Source organism: Callorhinus ursinus, unplaced genomic scaffold (genome assembly GCF_003265705.2).
Source record: "Callorhinus ursinus isolate GAN/ISIS: 27379988/994484 unplaced genomic scaffold, GSC_fseal_2.0 scaffold4, whole genome shotgun sequence".
In the NCBI taxonomy this organism is placed as follows: Eukaryota; Metazoa; Chordata; class Mammalia; order Carnivora; family Otariidae; genus Callorhinus; species Callorhinus ursinus.
Window position 1 is genome coordinate 101273880 of NW_027397066.1, and position 22795 is coordinate 101296674.

General features: G+C 34.8%; 1 protein-coding gene across 10 annotated transcripts in view; it reads left to right on the forward strand.

The window, feature by feature from the left end:
• Nucleotides 1-22795, forward strand: part of BLTP1 (bridge-like lipid transfer protein family member 1) — a 207764-nt gene that overhangs the window by 169810 nt on the left and 15159 nt on the right. For 7 of the 10 annotated variants that reach the window (XR_012378024.1, XM_073892215.1, XM_073892217.1 and 4 more), the window contains 15 exons: nt 203-326; nt 2224-2333; nt 2861-2951; nt 3505-3567; nt 5657-5910; nt 6479-6694; nt 8208-8388; nt 9091-9292; nt 10993-11154; nt 12349-12488; nt 13799-14000; nt 17680-17880; nt 18735-18914; nt 21346-21483; nt 22248-22505. Coding sequence is in view for 9 of the 10 variants with exons in the window: in XM_073892215.1 (XP_073748316.1) it covers nt 203-326; nt 2224-2333; nt 2861-2951; nt 3505-3567; nt 5657-5910; nt 6479-6694; nt 8208-8388; nt 9091-9292; nt 10993-11154; nt 12349-12488; nt 13799-14000; nt 17680-17880; nt 18735-18914; nt 21346-21483; nt 22248-22505 (2522 nt within the window). In the remaining variant the exon portion in view is untranslated. The remainder of the gene's footprint in view (nt 1-202; nt 327-2223; nt 2334-2860; nt 2952-3504; nt 3568-5656; nt 5911-6478; nt 6695-8207; nt 8389-9090; nt 9293-10992; nt 11155-12348; nt 12489-13798; nt 14001-17679; nt 17881-18734; nt 18915-21345; nt 21484-22247; nt 22506-22795) is intronic. The other 3 variants (XM_073892219.1, XM_073892224.1, XM_073892221.1) reach the window with 2 other exon arrangements.

Below are 22795 nucleotides of genomic sequence, written 5' to 3' on the forward strand. Positions count from 1 at the left end.
AATCATAGAATTTTAAATATGGAGAAAACTGGATTTGGGCTAGTATAACCCCTTAATTTATAAATGAGATCACCAAGGTGTTAAAAGTTATGGAGGATTTTGGCCTGTCCATATATAATCTTTGATGTTCTGTGGAGCAAATATAAATCATTCTTACTCTGTTACCTCTTTACACTAATTGCCATATTTGTTTTGCATCCAGAAAATTAGGTGCAAGTGAAGGAACCATAAACCAGGAAATTCAGCGTTATCAACAGTTAGAATCTGTTGCTGTGAATGATATTCGAAGAGACGTTCGTAAGAAATTACGGAGGTCCAGTATGCGAGTGAGTCAACATTTAAGAAGAATTTTATTATTGGAGTAGACCATTCTTTTATTTTTTACTTTATGAAACTTTGTGACCATACTGAAGTTCTCTTTCTTTCTCCCTTGCTGGTGATAATACCACTTGATTTGTGCATCTCATATCCACTATGTACTAGGCACTGTTTAAAGCACTTTCCATTTAACAACCCATTAAATCTTTACAATAGCCATATGAGGTAGCTTGTATTTTTTTCCCCATTTTGAAAATGAGGAAACTGAGACAGAGAGAAGTCTAGTAATTTGACCAAGGTTATACAGCCGTCAATCTTGGTGGAGCCAAGATTAAACCCAAACAGTGGGACTCTACAGTCTGTCCTTAGCCACTGTCTTTTGTCCACCTTTCATAAAATCACACTTTCTTTTCAGTCTGTATCTCAGTATGAGTCTTTTGAGATGCCCATTCTACTCCTGTCCCATTTTCCACAGCTGACTTTACCTCTCAACCACTATGTACTCTCAGCACTTCATTCTCTTTTCTTTGCACATTTAGTTGTCCTAACTAGAATGAGTCTCATAAATAACAAGTTATTTATCTTTGACCCCATTTCCTACCACATTTTTTGGGATTTAGTCCAATTGCTGAACAAGTGAAATAAATACATAGATAGATATTCTGTAAACATATAGTAGAAAATAGTTCTAAAATGTATTTAAATGGAGGTAGGTTTCCTTGGATCAAGGTGGTCTTGTTAGTGGAAAAACTACTTTTTTCAAAAAAGATAGGTTCTTAACCTTATTTTTTTTAAATAATCAACAGAACCCTCCATTTTTTGATGGCACCCTAATACATAAAAAACATTAAATCAGAGCTGGTTGGGCCAGAGGAAGGGGGGAAAGGTTGCAGGGATCCAGGGTTCATTGGCTTAAACTTTCTTGATCACCCCCAACTCCCAGACACCCTAGTTTGAATACCGTTCTAAATTATTTATTCAAATTTAAGATAAAATCCAGTATGAGTTATTCATCACTGGCTTCTGATGGTAATAAATGGATAGTGATGATCTGTAATGCATAAGTCTGTGTTTAAAATTTTTGTTACTATATACCTAACAATCATACAATAGAATTAAAATACTGCTTATGTACTATTTATAAGGTAGTTTATACTTGGTAACTGACTGTTAAAAATAAAATCTAGGTAGAGAGAATTAGGGAAATTCTCGAAGTTTTATCAGTGTTCTTAACATGTATCTCATCTGTCTTTCCCCCCTCACTTCCCCCTCAGTCCTCTTGCATTCCAAATCTCCATTGTCTTGGAATCTTTTCATTTTCCAGCCCCCAACTACACCTTTGGAGAAGAGGGATTTGGAGACAAGTAGAGTGTTGAGGTCACCCCTTCCTTTCCTTTCCTGTAATGGAGTGCCATGGCAGGGGTGCCCGTGGGTGGTACTTGAGATGATCGATGGCCTCCCCACCCCAGCCTCTCCCTCTCTGCCTCCAGCTCTCCTCTGTTCTCCCTTTCACCTCCTCCCACCACCCAGCTTTCTCTCAGAATCTTTCCTTTTAATTCTCATTTTCTTTTGCCTTTCTTTCCTTTTTGTTTCCTTTCTTCTCACCTTATTTCTGTACCCCTCATGCCTGCTCCCAATCTTTTTCTTTTCTCTCTCAGGCCAGACAGTGAATTGTATTTTCATTTTACAGCCCTTCTAATTGACATTAGGACTGAAAAGTAGCAGAGTCCTGCTCTACTTTGATCCATCTATATACTGTTAAGTGACATTTAAAGTCAGATTTAAAGTAACATGTTATTGACCTGGGGAAACATACTATTTTGTTTAATAGAATATTTTATCTGTAGTCAGATATTATGACATAAACAATTGTCTAAAGTCATTCTTCCTCTCCCATTTCATTAGGCTGCTTCTCTAAAGGATAAGTGGGGTTTGGGTTACAAACCAAGTTATAGCCGTTCAAAAAGCATTTCTGCTTCTGGAAGACCTCCTCTTAAACGAATGGAAAGGGCAAGGTAATATATATTTCTACTACTGAAACAAGTAATAAAATTGCTGACTCCTTTATGAAGTTCCACTAATTTATTATGTTCTAATTGGGGAAATTACATAAGGGAGCAAAAATGAAACATATTAGTCAAATACTGGTAATAATGGATACTGTCAAACTAAAAAGTTTGAGGAATTCCTCTATCGTAATTATACCAGAATCATTGTGTACTTTTTAGTAAAGAAGTACATTCTACATATTAGAGAAAAATACTGTCTTACTAATTAATGAGCACTTAAAGTAAGAAGTATAAATTTTTTAATATGGTTTAGTTTTAGAAAATCTCATGTTAATTAAAATATTCAGTGTTCTTTTTTTTTTATGGGATGCTAAAGATTCAGAAATGGGATACCAAAAATTTAATCCTTGGATAAGGTAAATATTTAGAAATATTTAGAATTTACTGTCATTTGCTAGACTTTCATTAAGTCCAGGCACTTTTTTTAAAAAAGACTATTATTATTGTTTTATAACTTTATATTTTACTTCCAGTTCTCGAATGGGAGAAACTGAGGAGCTCCCTGAAATCCGTGTGGATGCAGCATCTCCAGGACCCAGAGTAACTTTCAATATCCAAGATACAGTAAGAGAGAGATTATTTGTTAGAAATACACAGTACCAAAGAGTTTTTAGTAATTATGAAATTATAGTAGTTACACAGTTTCAAAATACGAATTCCTACAATGAAAGTGCTAATTGTGATGGGTGAAGTGTCTTTAAATTACCAAACAGCAGGACACTGCCTCTATGCTATCATTTGAGAGCCGTGCTGCTCATGTTTGTGTTTTGCACCTAGAATAAAGATTCCATACTGCTTGCTCTTAGGTGGAAAGACTTTGTTGAATAATTTTCCTTTCAAGTATGAGTCCACATTAAACTAGGTCTTTTACACAAGTGTAAATGTGGAATGTTTATACTTTATGTATTTATCTTATTATGTATTTTAGTTCAGAATATATAGAGGTAATAGCAGAAACCAGAAGTCAAAAGGTCAGCTTAAAAGTTATATTTAATTTTATATATGTAAAAATTTACGTTAACATGTTTATTTTGTTTTTTTGAATGTTTCTTTGCTTTTAAACTTGTCTTTTTATTTTTCATGAGTTTTTATATATTTTCTTATTATTTTAATTAAGTTGAAAAAAACAATATGGGGAAGTACGCCACAATCCAGCTGTCCTGGGGAAGGGTATTTTCAGGTACTTATTAAGAACAACATAAATTTTGCTTTAAAACTAATTAACCACCCTGAAAATCTGCTTTCAAAATGTCTTCCTCTCATTTTATACTAAACTCAGACATCAAAAGTATTTTACATAAAGCTTTAAGATTGTTTGAATTCTTTTTCATCATGTATGTTTTATAAGCTCTTGCATGAATATACTTTAGTTCTATATTTCTTTGTATGATATTAATTATTGAATCTCCAAAATTAAAGACTAAATCAGCTTACCAGATTAACCAAATCGTAAGTCAAAAACTGCTATTTATTAGTTATTTGCTAATCCCTATGTGAATCTCTTTTCTCTACATTCAACCACAAAATGAATCTTTTCTTTAAAAAAAGAATTTTAACTAACAGAAACTAGAATCAAACTTCTCACAGAACAACAGATCAATCATTGAATGTTATTTCTTTGGAGTCACTGTATGCATATAAAACATACATTTATAAAAACAATCCATTTAAAAATTATGTTCAAAACAGTATGGAAAATGTGCTACACAAGGACTTATAAGTTGAATTAACATTTTTATGAACTGTATATTTTCCCTAAATATAAGTCATGAAAGTAAAATTAAATTTTAAAAATAGATCTGTACACTAGGTATATAAATCTTTGTCTAGGAATTTTCTGTCAAGTTACGTTACAAACTGGCACTTACTCCACGTACATTTTGCTTCCCTGCCCTCTTAAGCTATAGTTTGAGTACATATCCCATAGTTACACTGAATGTAGTCAAACTGAATTTTGTTTTAGAACTATGAGATTATAGGGAGCTTGATAAACATGTCCTTTTTTTCTAAAAACGAACTTGGAAATAAATCATTTACAGAATTGAATTGAGGGATTCTCCTAATTGATTTTTCCCCATCCAATTTTTTTTATTGAGACATACAACATCATAGCAGTTTCAGATGTAAAACTAATGATTTGATTTATGTGTATATTTTGAAATGATTAAGTAATTCTTAAAGGCATTAATATTTGAATTGGTTCAAGTCCTATTTTTAAATAGTGTATGCCATTTGTAAAAAATAGTATATAAAAATCACAAATTATAAAATAGATCATTAAGGCATGGTTAAATGTAAAATAAATATAAAACAAAGATTAAACAAAAATAAATATAAAATATATATATAAACATAAAACAGATTCTTACTTTTAAAAATGTAAATTTTAAAGATGTTCTGATATGTAAAATCTTTTACTTATTTACTAAATAACATGTATATTATAAAAAGTGAGGAAAAGCTGAATTCTGCATGTTTGAAATTTTTATTACAGTACTCCATTTTCGTGTATCTAATTTTGTTGTATCTAATAGCGTCAGTAAATTACATTACCTTGCGCATAACACTTTACAAAGGCTTATCACATTTTCAAAGGGTATTTAAGCAACTCTCAAAAGTGGGAATACAAATTAGATCATAGGAAGTGTTGTTGTTGTTATTGTTGTTTCTTTTTTGATCTCCTTAAATACAGGGGCCTCCTGGTGCAATTCTCAGTGACATAGTGTTTATAAAAAACTATTAACTTTAAAAAATAGTATTCTTAAGTTTGATATCTTTAATTACATAATGACTGGCACATCTGTCTACAGCCAATTAGGGACTCATTTTTAAAAGCTATCTATAAAAAGCATCCAGAATCTCCAGAATCATGAAGTACTTTCTGTACGGACACTGCGTACTCTTCCATCACTAATTGCTCTCTTGCCCTTCTGATTTACAGTTGATCAACATTATTTGCTTTGTCTCCACAGCATGTTTAACTTATGCTTAAAGAATTACACAGTATGTACTAATTAACAGGCTGATATAAGCTTATATAATGTAAAATTTCACTCTAATTTTTAGTATGTCAGTAGTGTGACTTTCTGTGGTTAAGACCTGCTTCCTTTCTTGGTGTTCCATTTCATATGACTTTCTTTTAGTCAGAGTGAGGAAATTCAACTCTGAGAGGACTTTAAATGTTTACACATATATTTTTTTTCTTTTTCTTTTTTTAATTAAGAAGAGATGTGTAATATGAACCTGATCCATGTCTTCTCTTTGTACAGTTTCCAGAGGAAACAGAACTGGACCTTTTGTCAGTAACCATTGAAGGTCCATCCCATTACTCCTCGAATAGTGAAGGATCATATTCCGTGTTCAGTTCTCCCAAAACTCCAGGAGGCTATTCATCAGGCATTCCTTTCCAACCTGAAGAGGGCCGACGGGATGACAGTTTGTCTTCTACTAGTGAAGATTCTGAGAAGGATGAAAAGGATGAAGACCATGAGAGGGAAAGGTTTTATATTTACAGGAAACCCTCGTAAGTGACCTTTTTATTTTGAGACCCATAGGTAACATTTCAGAGTCTAGAACTGAACTTTAAAACATTATGTATAACTTAAATTTTACAGAAAAAAATTTTAATATACCTAGCCAGAGTGAGACTAAGAGACATAGCCATGGTTTACTAATGTAATTTAGCTCCACATGGCATTACTTTTTTCTTTCCTTATTCTTCGTTCTTTTAATAAAATCAGGAAAATAGCATTTTACAATTTTCAAAAATGAAATCTCCTCAAATATGTAGACTATAGTTCATACACTGATATTCAGACTCCCTTAATAGCAGTGATTATGCCTGTGTCCTCAACACCTAGCACATCACCTGGCACATAATAGTTACTGAGTGCATGGTTGTTGAATAAAATGTAACTCCATCAAACTTAGGAAAAACTTAAATTAGTATGAGCTAGTTGAGTACTATGTATGAATTTGTAAAATGGGTAAAATTTATTTACAGACTGTTGCTGACATAATATATTGGGAAATAGGTTGTTGGAAATTCTTCCAATTTAATACAATGTAACGATCAATTGTTCTTTCTCTAGACATACATCTCGTAAAAAAGCAACAGGCTTTGCTGCTGTTCATCAACTATTTACAGAACGCTGGCCCACAACTCCAGTCAACCGAAGTCTCAGTGGCACTGCTACAGAGAGAAATATTGATTTTGAACTTGATATACGAGTCGAAATTGATAGTGGAAAATGTGTGCTCCACCCAACTACCCTTCTGCAAGAACATGACGATATAAGCTTGAGAAGGTAAGAAATTGGTCAGAAAAGGATACATGTAACTTCATTTGTTAGAAATATTATTGATATATCACTGAATTACAAAGAACCTTTTCACCCATGTCCCAAAATACAGATATAAAGAGTGGATTTAATCATAGTTGTAAGTTTGAGTGGTTATTTGTATAACATACTGTTTCTTTAAACAAGTGTATAGGGGCACCTGGGTGGCTCACATGGTTAAGCTTCTGCCTTCAGCTCAGGTCATGATCCCGGGGTCCTGGGATCGAGGCCCACATCTGGCTTCTGGCTCAGTGGGGAACCTGCTTCTCCCTCTCCCTCTGCCTCTCTTCCTGCTCATGCTCTCTCTCTCTCTGTGGTCTGTGTCTCAAATGAATAAATAAAATCTTTAAAAAAATTAAAAAATAAAAAATAAACAAATAAACAAGCCTATAAAGTTTTCTGGCAACTAGAAATGCATTTCTGCTTTAGATTCTAGCAATTAAAAGAGTTGTATCTTTGTTATTCTCCTTTAAATAAGCCCATATTTCTCAGTCTCTGTTCTTGTATTGTGCACATTTCTGTTTTAAAGAACAGTGCAGTGCTCAGAGATATCTTGGTTATTCAGAATTTTGATGAATTCAGAAAAAAAGCAAGATTGGGAAACTGGGGGACAAAGAGCTCTCAGTATAGTGGAATGTGCTTCAGGGTATAACTGCCGCTTTACCATTTGTCTCCATCATTGAAAAAGTGGTGGTATAAAGAGGCTTAAGATTAGATTATTTTTTCTTTGAACGTTTGCTTTTCTTTCCTAATCTAAAAAAGAGCTAAAGAAAATAATAATTGAGAGGATAGATGGGAAGTGGGTGGAAATGTCAATTAAAAAAGGGGGCAGAATGCTGACAATTGTTGAAGCTGGGAGATAGAGCCATAGGGGTTCACAGTTTACCATTCTGTTTACTTTTTGCATGTTTGAAATTTTTCATAATAAAAGATTTTTATGGGCACCTGGCAGGCTCAGTTGGTAGACCATGGGACTCTTGATCCTCAGGATTGTGAGTTTGAGCCCCATGTTGGGTATAGAGATTACTTTTTTTTTAAAAAAAGACTTAGATTGTCTTTTTGTCTAAGGAGGGTTTTATAAAATGAGAAGATAAAAAGACACTCAAGCAGTTAAATTCCTACAAATGTAGTAGTAATGATAAAAAGCATGTTAATTCATTATAATACATTGCTTATATTCAGCTGGTTTTGCCTATGTAAAGGGCAATTTCATTTGGTTCAACCTAATAAGTTCATGTGAAACACCTGTGACCTCAGAAGAGCCTAAAGGTGGCTGCCCTATGTAGGTGCAGAGCACACAACATGAACATCATCCATGACAGTGTTAGCCAGGTTAGCAGCGGGCACTAATGAGCTTTCCTTTTTCAACTTTATTAATGAAGGATTACATTCCACTTACTGTATAAGTAAAAGTTTGATTTTAAATAAAAGGAGATAAATGCCTTTTTTTACAAGATAAAAATCATTTCTCTATTTATAGGAGTTATGATAGAAGTTCCAGGAGTTTAGATCAAGATTCTCCTTCAAAAAAGAAGAAGTTTCAAACTAATTATGCTTCTACCACCCATTTAATGACTGGCAAGAAAGTGCCATCATCTCTACAGACAAAGTCTAGTGACTTAGAAACGACAGTTTTTTACATTCCTGGAGTTGATGTAAAGGTAAAAACCTAAAGTCTAGGATTAAAGTATTCTTAGCAGTGTTTATTTTCTGTCATACGTGTTCTTCCTTTACCTATTAAAGTGAGACTTTCCTGGGTTGGGGGGGGATGGGTTAGCCTGGTGATGGGTATTAAAGAGGGCACATACTGAATGGAGCACTGGGTGTTATATGCAGACAATGAATCATGGAACACTACATCAAAAACTAATGATGTAATGTATGGTGATTAACATAACATAATAAAATTTAAAAAATTAAAAGAAAAAAGAAGTGAGACTTTTCAACATTTTTCTCTGATATAGCCATATTCTGAACATAAGAACATCTAAATTGCAGGTTGCCACTTCTTTTATACAGCTTTTCCATTAAAATTTGTCAGTAAGAAGTTACTTTTTTATGCATTGATAGTCATTACATTTGCTAAACCTTTCCTAGTCCAACTAAACACCTATTTTTTAGATTTTAGAATAATAGAATCCTATAAGTTAAGCTAGAAGGAACTTATTATCTGGGATGACTTTTTAAATTTTAAATGAGAAACAGCTAAGAATCTTGCTAGTATCACAGCGTTTAACTTTTAAGAACTGGAACTGGGTCTTCTGACTCATGGATTGGTGTTCTTTCTTCCACATTTTTCTACATATGTTGGTTTTTCTCATCTTCATTATTTTAATTTTGAAAGTTTATTTGTCTTAATACAGTTGCATTACAATTCCAAGACACTAAAGACCGAATCACCCAATGCCTCCAGAGGATCTTCCTTGCCAAGAACCCTCTCTAAAGAGTCCAAGCTGTATGGTATGAAAGATAGTGCACCATCTCCTCCTTCTCCTCCTTTACCTTGCACTGCCCAGAGCAAGACTAACACCTTACTTCCTCCCCAACCCCCACCTATTCCCTCAGGTATTTCAGGAAAATATACGTTATTTTTAATTTTTTTGGTAACTTTTTAATCATCAACTACTTGCTCTATTGAGAATTTCTTGCAAATTTACATGTTAAAGAAAAGATCACATAGACTTGCCAATAATGACTGTATAAAACTCATATGAAAGTGTGGCCTGACCTTTGGCTATTTTTCAAACTGATACTACCTTAGAATATCAGTGTTAAAAGAAACTTAATATGCTAAATAGTTTATTTACTTAACTTCTTAGATCTATATGTATTTAGAAAAATTTTTATGTAGTTCATATTTGGGAGTTTATGATCTAGATGGAAGCATCAAACTTATACTTTTAAGACAAAGTACATTGGTCTCAACCACATTTATTAATTATCTATTACTGCATAACAAATGATCCCAAACCTGGTGGCTTATAACCTTAAACACAGTTTGTGTGATCAGCACTTCAGGAGCAATTTGGCTGCTGAATCTAACTTTACAGTCTTTCGTGACATTGCAGTCAAGATGTTGGCTAAGGCTGCAGTCATCAGAATGCTCGACTGGGTCTGGAAGATCTACTTCCATCACATTCCCATTCACATGATGGGCAAACTGGTGCTTTAGTTCCTCCCGCTGTGGGGCTGTCCACTGGGCTGCTTGAGTGTTCCCATAACAAGGGAACTGACTTCCCTCAAAAGGAGTGATCCAAAAGAGAACATAGCTACTAAAGTTGCAGTATCTTTTATGGCTTAGCCTCAGAAATCACAAACATTCACTTCCACAATATCTTAAAAGATTTATATATCAAATTCCATCTCTCAAATGAAACATTTTAAACTAATTCTTGTCTGTTCTGATATTCCCTTTTCTTGGAAATTCTATACATATAAGGTATTATTCATGTGGTGTGGTAGCCAGATTCCAAAATAGCTTCCAGTGGCCCTTGCCTCCTGGTACTCATGCCCTTGTGTAGTTTTCTCCTGCACTGAATAGGGCTGACCTGTATGCTCAATAAAATAGCTAATAAATGTGATAATGCATAAAATTTTTTATATCACTTTTGAATTGACAAGGCACATCTGTGCCCATTAAGTGCAGGACAGATATTATTATCCCCATTTTATAAATGAAGAAAGTTCAGGTTCATAGAAGTTGAGCTGATTTACTAGGTTTACAAAACTAATATATGTTGGAGGTGGAAACCTAAGCCAGAGTTAGCTAAATCTTAGTTAGCTATTACATTCATTCTACTCACACAGAAATATTTGTTATGTAGAAGTGAAAGAGGGATGGCAGTCCATGTAGGGAGGCATTGTAAAAATCTACAAGCTAAGAACAGCAGGAACATAGGAAAGCCTGAAAACATTTTTCCTCACTTAACACAAAATATTGTTCATCAGATTTCTCTATGTCTTCTTAAGTGGACAAAATAATGCTAAATGAGACACTAAGCAAATTATAAACTTGAAAAATTGAAGCAACATTTGTGACCTAGAGCAAGTAGAAATAACTATTGTTTTATGTGCATCATTAATCTTTATATTCTAATATTAATATGTCATTTCTATCAATCTGCTATTTTTATTGCATTCTTGTATGGTTTAGGTATAAGGTGCTTCACCTGATTAAACTGTCATATATAGTTCTGATTTCTCACAAAATTATTATATGTTGTATGGGAACTATTAAATTGACCTCACATTTGTAAATGTTCTAGCCAAAGGAAAAGGAAGTGGAGGAGTAAAAACAGCCAAATTATATGCTTGGGTAGCACTTCAGTCATTGCCAGAAGAAATGGTTATTAGTCCCTGCCTATTAGATTTTCTGGAAAAAGCTCTGGAAACTATCCCAATTACACCAATTGAAAGGAATTATACAAGTAAGTATCCTCCTTATATACTTACTTCCCCATCACAATTTTTTTTTTTTAAGAGCACAAGCACAGAGTCGGTGTGTGTGGGGGGGTGTTACAGAGGAAGCGGGAGAGAGAACCTTAAGCAGGCTCCATGCCCACTCCAGAACCCAACGTGGACCTTGATCTCAGAATCCTGAGATCATGACCTGATCCTAAATCAAGAGTCAGATGTTCAACCAACTGAGCCACCCAGGTGCCCCTGCATCACAAATATTTTAAAAATTCTATTACTTAGAAGGATTTTTAATGCTGTTATATATTATTATATAATATATTCGGTAGTCAAGAATTATAGAGAGTACTTGAGAAATCATCTAGTCCTCATTTACAAATCAAGAAAAGAACTTGAGAAATCATCTAGTCCTCATTTACAAATAAATTAAGTCTTGGTGAGGTTATATGATTTTCCCACGGCCACAGCTAGTTAATGATAAAATTAACATCCTTAATTCCTACATTAGCTTCCCTCTTGGACTGGAAACTTCTTGAGGGCAAAGGCTTAATTTTCTTTGTACAGTGTTTGTTATAGTAGGAGGGGAATTAGAATTTGGAGAAATGAGCAGGAGGTTTGAATAGGGAAAGATGTATAGAATGATGGGCTACAGAAGCACATTTCTGTGTGTTCATATCCCTGATCTCAGTACTAGCGTAAGAGAAAGGATATTTTTTTTTAAAGATTTTATTTATTTATTTGACAGAAAGAGAGAGAGCCAGAGAGCACAAGCAGGGAAGAGCAGAGGGAGAGGGAGGAGAAGCAGGCTCCCCTCTGAGCTGGAAGCCTGATGCGGGGCTCGATCCCAGGCCCCTGGGACCATGACTTGTGACGAAAGCAGATGCATAACCAACTGAGCCACCCATGTGCCCCATGAAAGGATCTTTTGATAAATAGTTTTCCCAGAGTGTCTGGCTGGTGTAGTCAGTTAAGCATCCAAGTATTGATTTTGGCTCAGATCATGATCTCAGGGTCATGAGATGGAGTCCCCCGTCAGGCTTCACACTGATCATGGAGTCTGCTTAAGATTCTCTCTCTCCCCTCCCCCTCTCCCCCCCACGTGCTTGCACACGCGCATCCTCTCTTTCTCTTTCTCTCAAATAAATAAATCTTTAAAAAAAAATAGTTTGCCCTTGCCCTAATAATAAAACTAAATATTTTAACAGCTGTCAGTTCACAAGATGAAGATATGGGACATTTTGAAATACCAGATCCTATGGAAGAATCAACAACATCATTAGTATCATCTTCGACATCTGCTTACTCTTCCTTCCCTGTAGATGTTGTGGTTTATGTACGAGTTCAGGTGATATACTTCATTTATTCCTTTTTGTTTTAAAGAAAAATGTTTTTCTTTTTTTTTTTAAAGATTTTATTTATTTATTTGACAGAGAGAGACACAGCGAGAGAGGGAACACAAGCAGGGAGCGTGGGAGAGGGAGAAGCAGGCTTCCCACTGAGCAGGGACCCGTTGCAGGGCTCGATCCCAGGACCCTGGGATCATGACCTGAGCCGAAGGCAGACGCTTAACGACTGAGCCACCCAGGCGCCCCTAAAGAAAAATGTTTTTCTTAAGTTTATTTGAATATTTCCAACATTATTTCCCTTAAAGTTAGTTTAACCTTGGATTCATGGACCTTTAGTAAACCTATAATGGCTTAGAGATCACCTGGACCTCTGGGAAGTATATGTACAATTTTGTGTGTGTATTTACTTTTCTGCTGAGGAGGTTCATAGATCTTTGGGCTTTCAAAATTTAGATCTTATACTTTTTTGGCAAAAATAAAAATGTGTAAGTTAAAACCCTTTTTTTTTTTTTTAGAATTTTATGCCTTTTTTTTTTTATGGCACCTGTATTTCTTGCCATTATGGTCCATTTGGGGCAAATATAAAGTGTCATTGAGATGTAAGTCACACAGTAGTACCATTGTTAGATTTTTGCTAAGTTATGGAATTTTTATTTAATATTTTATTTTAAAATACAGTCTTAACAGTCGCCCTTTAGGACTGTATTAGCATCTGATTGAGTCCATTTATTAAAGAGGATTTGAAAACTACTTGTAACCAAACTTCAGGTTTCAGTTTACCTTCAGGTAAATCTGATAATCTCAAGAATAAAAGAAACACTAATGGTCATCTGTTCAAACTGTTTTCTACAACAGTGGTTTGGCCAAAAGGGCTTCAGGATGGAGTTTTACATTAGCCTTTTGAAGATACGATAAAAACATGTAATGGGGGAGGCCTTGAGAGTTTATAAAACTTATTAAATAGCTTTTTAAAAATTTTAGTATAAGAGGAATTATTTCCTTTAAAAATTTGATTATGAACAAGTATAATATGAACATAGATATCTTTAATGTTCTGAATCATCTAAATATCTGAATATGTATCACTCAGAGGTGATTCCTAAAATGCCATTTTGTTAATAAATTTTGGTTAATATATCATGTATGTGTTTGAAAAAGCTAAGACATTAAACACAAAAGCCTTTAAAGTGTCAAATAATTTGCTATATGTGGACTGAAGTGGAAATTGTGTTTTTTGGAATCCAGTGTGAAATTTTTTAACTAGTACCTAGAAACTTTTTTTTTCTTTTTGGCTTTCTGCACTTTTTAGCCCTCACAGATCAAGTTTAGCTGTTTACCAGTATCAAGAGTAGAATGCATGCTAAAGCTACCATCCCTGGACTTGGTGTTTTCTTCCAACCGAGGTGAACTGGAGACTTTAGGGACCACGTATCCCACAGAGACTTTATCCCCTGGAGGTAATGCTACTCAGAGTGGAACAAAGACCTCTACAAGCAAAACTGGAATACCGGGTATAGAAACACTCTTTTATTCCCCTGGTAGAAAGCCAACTACTATTTTCAAATAAATATTTTAATAGTGATTAGTATATATTACTAAAAAATAAATTTGGAAAAGGAGAATATTTGAGAATTAGAGTATTTATAGAAAAATATATTGAGATCAAAGTCTTTTGAATATATTTTGGTACAAGTGAATGGCAGTTGGATAGCATTTTTTGGTTGGCTTGAATGTACACACTACAAGCACTATGAAGTAAATGTATTATATGTTTAAGTACTTTTGAATGTTTTATGCTCTATTTTTACATTTAAGAGTAATCAGTGTTGCAAATGGAAAATAAGACAGTTATCATGCAAGAATTTATCACAGTGAATTAAAATTGTATGAAGGGTAGTGGGTGGGTGTGTGTGTGTGTAATTGTAATAATGTATGTATATATTTATAACTCAAATGTCCATTTCATGAAAGGTTTTGTTTTTAACACACAACTGATGATTTCCTGGTGAGAACGTCACTGTTCACTGTATTAAAGCTCAGTGTCATTTCTGCCCTAAAAATCATAGAAAGATTGCATTTGCAATTGATAAAGATTTTATTGACCATTCTTAAAGAGACTAGAATGAGTGAAAATTGATAATTATTAATAAGAGAACTATCATTAAAACAATGGTTCATAACCAGGGGTTAAAAAAAGCCCCAAGGGGATATTTTGCAATGTCAGAAGACACTGAAAAAATGGCTAAAACAAAACATTGCTTTGCTGTGTGAATCTTTGAAAGTTTTCCTCATAAAAGAGGAAAACAAAAAGTTGATATTTTAGGGGCATCTGGGTGGCTCAATCGTTAAGCATCTGCCTTCCGCTCAGGTCATGATTCCAGAGTCCTGGGATTGAGCCCCACATCCGGCTCCCTGCTTAGCGGGAAGCCCGCTTCTCCCTCTCCCACTCCCCCTGCTTGTGTTCCCTCTCTCGCTGTGTCTCTCTCTGTCAAATAAATAAATAAATAAATAATCTTAAAAAAAAAAGTTGATATTTTAGAAATAAGTTTTTGCTAATGTGGTTGCCCACTGTCACACTTAGCTCCAAAATATTGCTGTTGGAATTGTGTTGTAGTCTATAAAATATTGGAGTGGTAGTGTCAGTTTTTGAAAACCTACTTTTTGATTATAAAATTAACTCACTGTTCATTATAGAAAATACAGAAAACAAGAGTACTAAAAATGAAAATAATATCCTTTTATCTTAATAACCAGTATTATCACTTCCTACCTACTCTCGTGCATTTTTGTAGATACAGTCTTCTTCCCAGGCAAAATTTAAATATGATCTCTTCTGCTATATATCTTTTAAAAACTTAAAATATAAGTTTTTCTCAAATTATTAAATATTCATCTTTCTAAAATAATTTTAATGATTGCACGATATTCCATCATTTCAGTCATACATTTGAGACTCCCTGGGCCTTTTGTTTTCTATTTGTGAATAATATTGAGATGAATATCTTTATATATAAATCAACATCCTTCAGATAAATTCTTAAAAGTGGAATTCCTGAGTCAGAGAGAGTGAACATTTTTAAAGTGTTTGATATGTTTTACTAGCCTAGTAAATATAAGATTTCTGCATCCTCACCACAGTGTGTGTAGACACCAGGTTCACTGTATTCTTCCCAACATTACACTTTAAATTTATTTTTAATCATTGTTAATGTGATGGGCTAAAATGGGGTTTTATTTTATGTGTTATTATTTTATTGGCTAATGCGGGAGAGAGATAAATATGCCCATGTCCATTTCTCTGTTGGGATATTCACTTTTTTTCTTAATGACAAAATGCCACAAATTAATGACACTTAAATTATTGTAGTAGTGTATATATGTGCCATACTAAGTATATGTAGTGAAAGGAATATGAAATGAGCGACTATTTTTTATGTCCACAATTTGATTCTATAAAAAATTTAAAAAAATGAAATAGCATCCCTCATTTTATCATCATAAAACATGCAGGAAGAATAATGATAAGAATAAATGTATAAGAAGTATAGGTTATGATAATATCCATTCTTTTTTTTTTTTAAGATTTTTTATTTATCTGAGAGACAGCACAAGCAAGGGGAGGGACAAAGGCAGAGGGAGAGGAAGAAGCAAGCTCCCTGCTCAGCAGGGAGCCAGACCTGGGGCTTGATCCTAGGACCCTGAAATCATGACCTGAGCTGAAAGCAGACACTTAACTGACTGAGCCACCCAGACGCCACAACAGTATCCATTCTTTCAAAGGATCTTTATTGAACTTTACTGGGGCCCCGGGTCCATGCCAGAGGTTGAATGGATGGTAGTGAACCTAGCTAGCAGATACGTCCCTGCTAATGTGGAACCTAAGTTGAATTTGGAGAAACAGAAGATAAGCAAACAAGTGTATTTTAAGTGGAAATGTGAAGTGAGTATGAGTTAGCCAAGCAGAGAGTTGGGATGGAGAACACTTTAGGTAGAGAACACAAAATCCATGAAGCAAGAAAGAATTTGGCAAGTTTAAAAAACACAAACAACTAGTGTAAGTGGCGTGTGACAAACAAAAGGTAGATTGGTATGAAAAAGATTCAGAGAGATGGGAAAGAGCCAGATGATGTGGGGAAGCCACTGAAGGTTAAACAGGAGAGTAGATGTGAGATTTTGATTTACACCTTCAGAACACCACCAGTCCAGCTGTAGTCTGATAGTTGATTGGAGAACAGTTGGCCATTTCAGCAGTCCAGAGCTGATAATTGCTTAGACTAGAGTAACAATAGTGAGATACAGGGAAATGGACAGGCTTAATATATGTTCTTAGACATTGAAATGATAATGGTGATAAATTGCATGATAGAGAGAAGTGGGAAGAATGACAAATAACTCTTAGGTTTCTGGCTGAGCTATTTGCTTGGAAATGCCACTTACTGGAGTTGGGAGACCCTGGAAGAAAAATAGATTGGGGGTAAAGATCAAGAGTTCAGTTTTGGACATGGTGAGCTTTAAATGTTTGTGACACATTCTAGTAAGATGTCAAGTAACCAGTTGCAATATGAATCCAAAGGAGGTCTGTATATTTTGGAAATACATATTTTGGAATTATTAGCAAAATCATATAATGTTCTCTTAAGATGCTTTACTCGTATTTTTTACATTTAAAGCATATTTTGAATTAGCCTATACACCACCTATGGTAAGTGTTGCCAATGAGGACACTTGCTTCTTCTCAGAGAAAGAGATCTTTAACTTTCTGCATTTGTGTACCTTGCTCTATTTCCACTGCTGGCTACTGAAATGTGGACTCCAGTTATATGATTTGGATTTTTTATAGTTCTCCCCCTTCACTTAAGTCCCAGCTATTTTGTGCCTCTTCCACTGCCTGCTTCCAGTGGGGCAAAGGAGAAAAGAAACAGGAAACCATGGAGTTGGCCAATCAAATGTTTAAATAATTGTTTCAAAGATGAACAGAGTATTCAACCCCAGTTAATAGAATAAATTAATTGAAAAGTACATCTAAGTCTTTATTTTGATATCAAGATTTTAAATCTATTGATCAATTAATGTTTGAGTATTTCCATTTTAATTTCAAGTCCTGTTTGGTTCTTAAGAATGTATTAAGTGACAGGCTTTTACAATCTTCTGTGACTTATAAATATTTTGGATTTCTTGTTTTCACTATAGGTTCATCCGGCCTAGGCAGCCCTCTTGGCAGAAGTCGACATAGTAGTAGTCAGTCAGATCTGACCAGTTCTAGCAGCAGTTCGTCTGGGTTGAGCTTCACTGCATGCATGTCTGACTTTTCCCTTTATGTATTTCATCCGTACGGAGCAGGGAAACAAAAAACTGCTGTTTCTGGGCTCACACCTGGATCAGGAGGACTAGGTATACTTAAGAGTATTTCCATCTTTTTTAATTTATAGCACCTTTTCAAGCTTTGATCTTTTCAGAAATCACAGTACCTTTAATAATGGATATAAAAGAAAATTTTTAAAAATTTTTAAAAATTAAAAAGATAATGGATATAAAATAAAATCAGAAACTTTATTTTTCTTCTTGACAATATCCTGTCTCTACATAAGTAGAAATATGAAATAAATAATTCAGGTGAATTAATTATATAAGAATTTTAAAACAGTATAAATGACATGTAGCACAATAATCTTTGGATTTAAAAAGGATATTTATGTTACTGAAAAGTTTAAATGTTTTACCAAATCATTATTTGTATAAGAAATTGTATTCTGCAAATAGTCAGTTTTTAAAGTGTGTGCATCACATTTCTCAATTTAAAATGAAACCACCTTCTGCTGCTGTTGCTTCTACTTGTCATTATTTAACCAACTTAAATTTCACTATCATTTTAAAGTGCAGATTTACCACTAAAAATGTCTGAGATGTTGATATTAGTGAATGTCTCTTGATTTGCTTAGAGAAGTAACAAAAACATATATTCCATGTCAGTGCTAGTTTTTGTTGGAGAAGTATTGTGAAAATCATCACTATTGTTTATGGGCTTGAAACTATTAAACTGTTGTTAAGCATGCTAATGCTCATTAGATCATTCTTAAATTTTTAACCTCACTTAAAATGATTTTAATTGATGGCATATTCAAGTGTAGTAGATAATTTCATGTAACCAGATAGTTGCATACATGTATATATATGCATACATATATAAATATGTGTGTGTGTGTGTGTGTGTGTGTGTGTGTTGTGTTTCTGTTTTTGTTTTAAAGGGAATGTGGATGAAGAACCCACTTCAGTCACTGGTCGAAAAGACTCACTCAGTATAAACCTTGAATTTGTAAAAGTGAGTTTGTCTCGGATAAGGCGCTCAGGAGGTGCCTCATTTTTTGAAAGTCAGTCTGTAAGCAAATCTGCAAGCAAAATGGACACTACACTAATCAATATATCTGGTACTTAATTGTATAGTTTCTTAATTAAAATGCTGTTTTTCAGAATTAAGTAAGGGCCTTCTTTTTAACAGTGTTTTAATAGTAATATTAAGCTTTTAGTGATGAATGATTTAAGTGAGAGGAGTAACAGTCTAGACCAAGGTACTCTCTCAGTCCAAGTAAGCATGTTAGGAATATGATTTCTAGGTAAATGCAGAGAAATGTCACCCAAAGTCCAAAATATACCTAGTTAAGTCACTGAAAACTGCTGCTTTTCTTCACTTCTCTACCATGAATTGGTAAAATTTCTGATTTTTCATTAGCTTAGTTTTCTGATTGTAAATTCTTAAAACACTAATGAGGGATGATGGTTAAAAATTTTTTACTTAGTGTCATTAGATCTTAAGCTGTGTACATGTGTATTGCTAGCTTTGTAACTAGCCATATACCTATGGGCAAATCACTTGCTCATTTTCCTTATGTTGCGACTTGACTGTTTAAAATTAAGTGCATGTGGAACATTTTTAAGAATTCAGAGTACTATGGGAGTGAAAATTTTTAAAGTTATTAATTGCACAAATACAGTAGGTACACTTAAAGCTAGTATTCAACAAACATACCCTGAGCCTATATTTTACAGTGAACTTGTGCCGACACTGGCAGATGATTCCGGGTGCCAGCATGAATAAGGCAAGGTCTCACAAGTAAACAAATAAATGACAGTGCAGTGTGATTAATGCTGTAATGGAGGTTTACATAAAGAGGAAGAAACAGATTGTTTTATTCAAGAGATCAAAGAAGGCTTCACAAAAGAAATGATATTGGGGCCAGATCTTCAAAATTATGTAAAAAAAAATTCTTAGCTATAGCAACATGGTCTTTAATGGTACAGAGAGCATCAGAAAGTATGCTTTTGGATCATACTTTGGTTCACTGAAGCAAAGCATAGGTATAACTGAACATTTAACTGGTTGTATAGTTAAATGTCCCAAGGGAGAGAGGAGTTGGTTAGAGGGAAAGCTGGTAAAACACACCAGGACTAGATTGATGGGAGACTCATATGCCAGGCTAAAGAACAGGGTTCTGATCCTTTGGGCAGTGAAAAGCCATTAGAGGTTTTTAAGAAATGGGATAACAACACTGTGCTTAAAGATGACAGTACTATATTGTACACTTTAAAAATCTGTGAAGACAAAAAAACAATCTGTGAAGATAGTAGATCTCATCTTGAGTGTTCTTACCACACACAATAAATTTGCATAGGTATTATAAAATAACAGTTTGTATTTAAAAAAAAAAAGAAATGGGATGATGCTTCAGATTGGTGTTTTAGAAAGAGTTGATGGCAGCATGAAAAATGGGAGAGATGTTTGAAAAGAATGTTGAAATAGACCAAACAATAGGGAGTGAAGCCCTAAACTGTGACAATAAAAAAGAAGAGGGAATGGTTTTAAGAGAAATAGAACCCACAAGCTTGAGGACAAGTTGTGTAAGGAGTAGAGGAGACAAGGATGCCTCAAGTTTTTAGCTTAGGTGACTGAAGGGATAGTGGACTGTCATTAACTTAGATCAAAAATAAGAAAGTGCTTAATAGGACGTTTAGGTGGGAGAGTCTGTAGATAATTGGCTGATGGGCTATGTGGATATGGACTCAGGCTGAAACAGAAATACTAGATTTGGGGGACACTGGTGTATAACTCCTTACGGAAGCTCTGGTGGAAGAACGATAGAGCATGTAAAGCAGGGGCGGAAGAGTGCTCAGAGCAGAACCCCAAGAAGCGGTCATCACAATGCCTTCAGACTGACAAGTCCCTGCTCTTTGTCTAAAAGGAAAATAGTAGTTCTTGCCACACACTATTTGGTTTGCAACTACTTTTGAGGAAGCTTGTGTCCCTGCCCATCCCAATTATTCAGTTTCCATATTTGAGAAGAGCCTTATATTAAAGTTGAAAATTGTCAATAAGTCTGATCTTCAGAACCCCTCAGAATTTCATGATAAAGTGAAAACAGAATTCCAAGTTGCCCTCACCTCAGAAAAGGCAATGGGAATAGTGTATGAATGTGCTATTTTTTAAAAGATTTTTATTTATTTATTTGAAAGAGACAGAATGAGAGAAAGCACGATGGGGGGAGGGTCAGAAGGAGAGGCAGACTCCCTGCTGAGCTGGGAGCCTGATGCGGAACTTGATCCCAGGACTCCAGGATCATGACCTAAGCTGAAGGCAGTCGCTCAAGCAACCTAGCCACCCAGGTGCCCAAAAATGTGCTATTTTTATCATTTGTGGAAGGAACAAATATTATCACTTACTAATCATACCTTGTAACTTATTTTGATATTTCATTAATTATAACATTATTATAATTTAGTTGTGTCATGTGTTATACCTACCATGTGACAATATTAAAGGTTTTGGAAATCTGTTCTAACAGATTTTATTTATTTATGTATCAGCTGTATGTGATATAGGGTCTGCCTCCTTTAAATATGATATGCGTCGACTCAGTGAAATTCTGGCATTTCCAAGAGCCTGGTATAGGAGAAGTATTGCAAGACGCCTATTCCTTGGAGACCAAACTATAAATTTGCCAAGTAAGCTTGTTATGTAATTGTTATTATACTTATGTTACTTTTAATTTTGGTTACAGTAGTAACAGGAATCAATGATTGATACCCCAAACTTTGTTTTACTTGGTAAGACATCCAAGTTAATCATGATTAATTAAGCATGGAAAACAGAAAATGTCGGGGATATGCTATCACATTGCCTGCATTTTTTCTCTTGGACTTAGAGAATGTTTTAGTAGTATACTGTGTAAGTGAAAGGTAGAGTTAACATGATACGGTAGAAAATATTAGAAATCCAAGTTTGAGTCTATCCCTTATTTTTTTTATTTTTCTTTTGAGAGAGAGAGAGTGTGCACACTTGCACGACCTGGCGGGGGGGCGGGAGGGGCAGAGGGAGAGGAAGAGAGAAAATCCCAAGCAGGCTCCCCACCCAACGCAGAGCCCAGTGCAGGGCTAGCTCTCAGGACCCTAACATCATGACCTGAGCTGATTTCAAGAGTCAGATGCTTAACCAACTGAGCCACCTAGGCGCCCATCTATTCCCTTATTTGTAAAATGGAAAAAGAGTACCTGTATTGCCCCTCTCATGAATTATCATGAGAATTAAATAAAATAACATGCTGGAATGTACTTTGCAAACCATAAATTGCTGTACAGTTCTCAAATAGAGAACTAGAAGGAATCTATGATTAGAAAAGGTAGAGTGGTGAAATTTATTATTTTATAATGTGGAGATTGTACCCTGATTAATTTTGATTCTGTTAATTTTGTTTCTACTTTTCTAACAGCATCTGGCCCAGGGACACCTGATTCCATTGAAGGGGTAAGCCAGCATCTTTCTCCTGAATCGTCAAGAAAAGCTTACTGCAGGACCTGGGAGCAGCCTAGTCAGTCAGCCTCTTTCACCCACATGCCTCAGTCACCTAATGTATTCAATGAGCATATGACAAACAGCACCATGTCACCAGGGACAGCAGCACAGAGCCTAAAATCCCCAGCTTCCATAAGATCAAGGAGTGTGTCTGATTCTTCAGTTCCCCGAAGAGGTAACACTGCTCTCTTTGTTATCATTATCCCTCCAATGCCCCCAAGATAAAAATCTTAGTTACTCTCAGATTTCTGCCTCAACTGTAGGAAAATATACTCTTGAAGATTTTTATGGAAGATGGAGGGGTGGGAATACCCAAAACCAAACAACAGACACTTCAAAGTATTTGCCAGAAGAAGAGATAGCTGGATGGCTAGTAGCTTTGAAAAGGGAAAAGAAGAGAGAAATGAGCATATTATTAGTTTGTTCCATGTGGTAGTTATTTTTAGAAGTAAAACAAACCTGTGA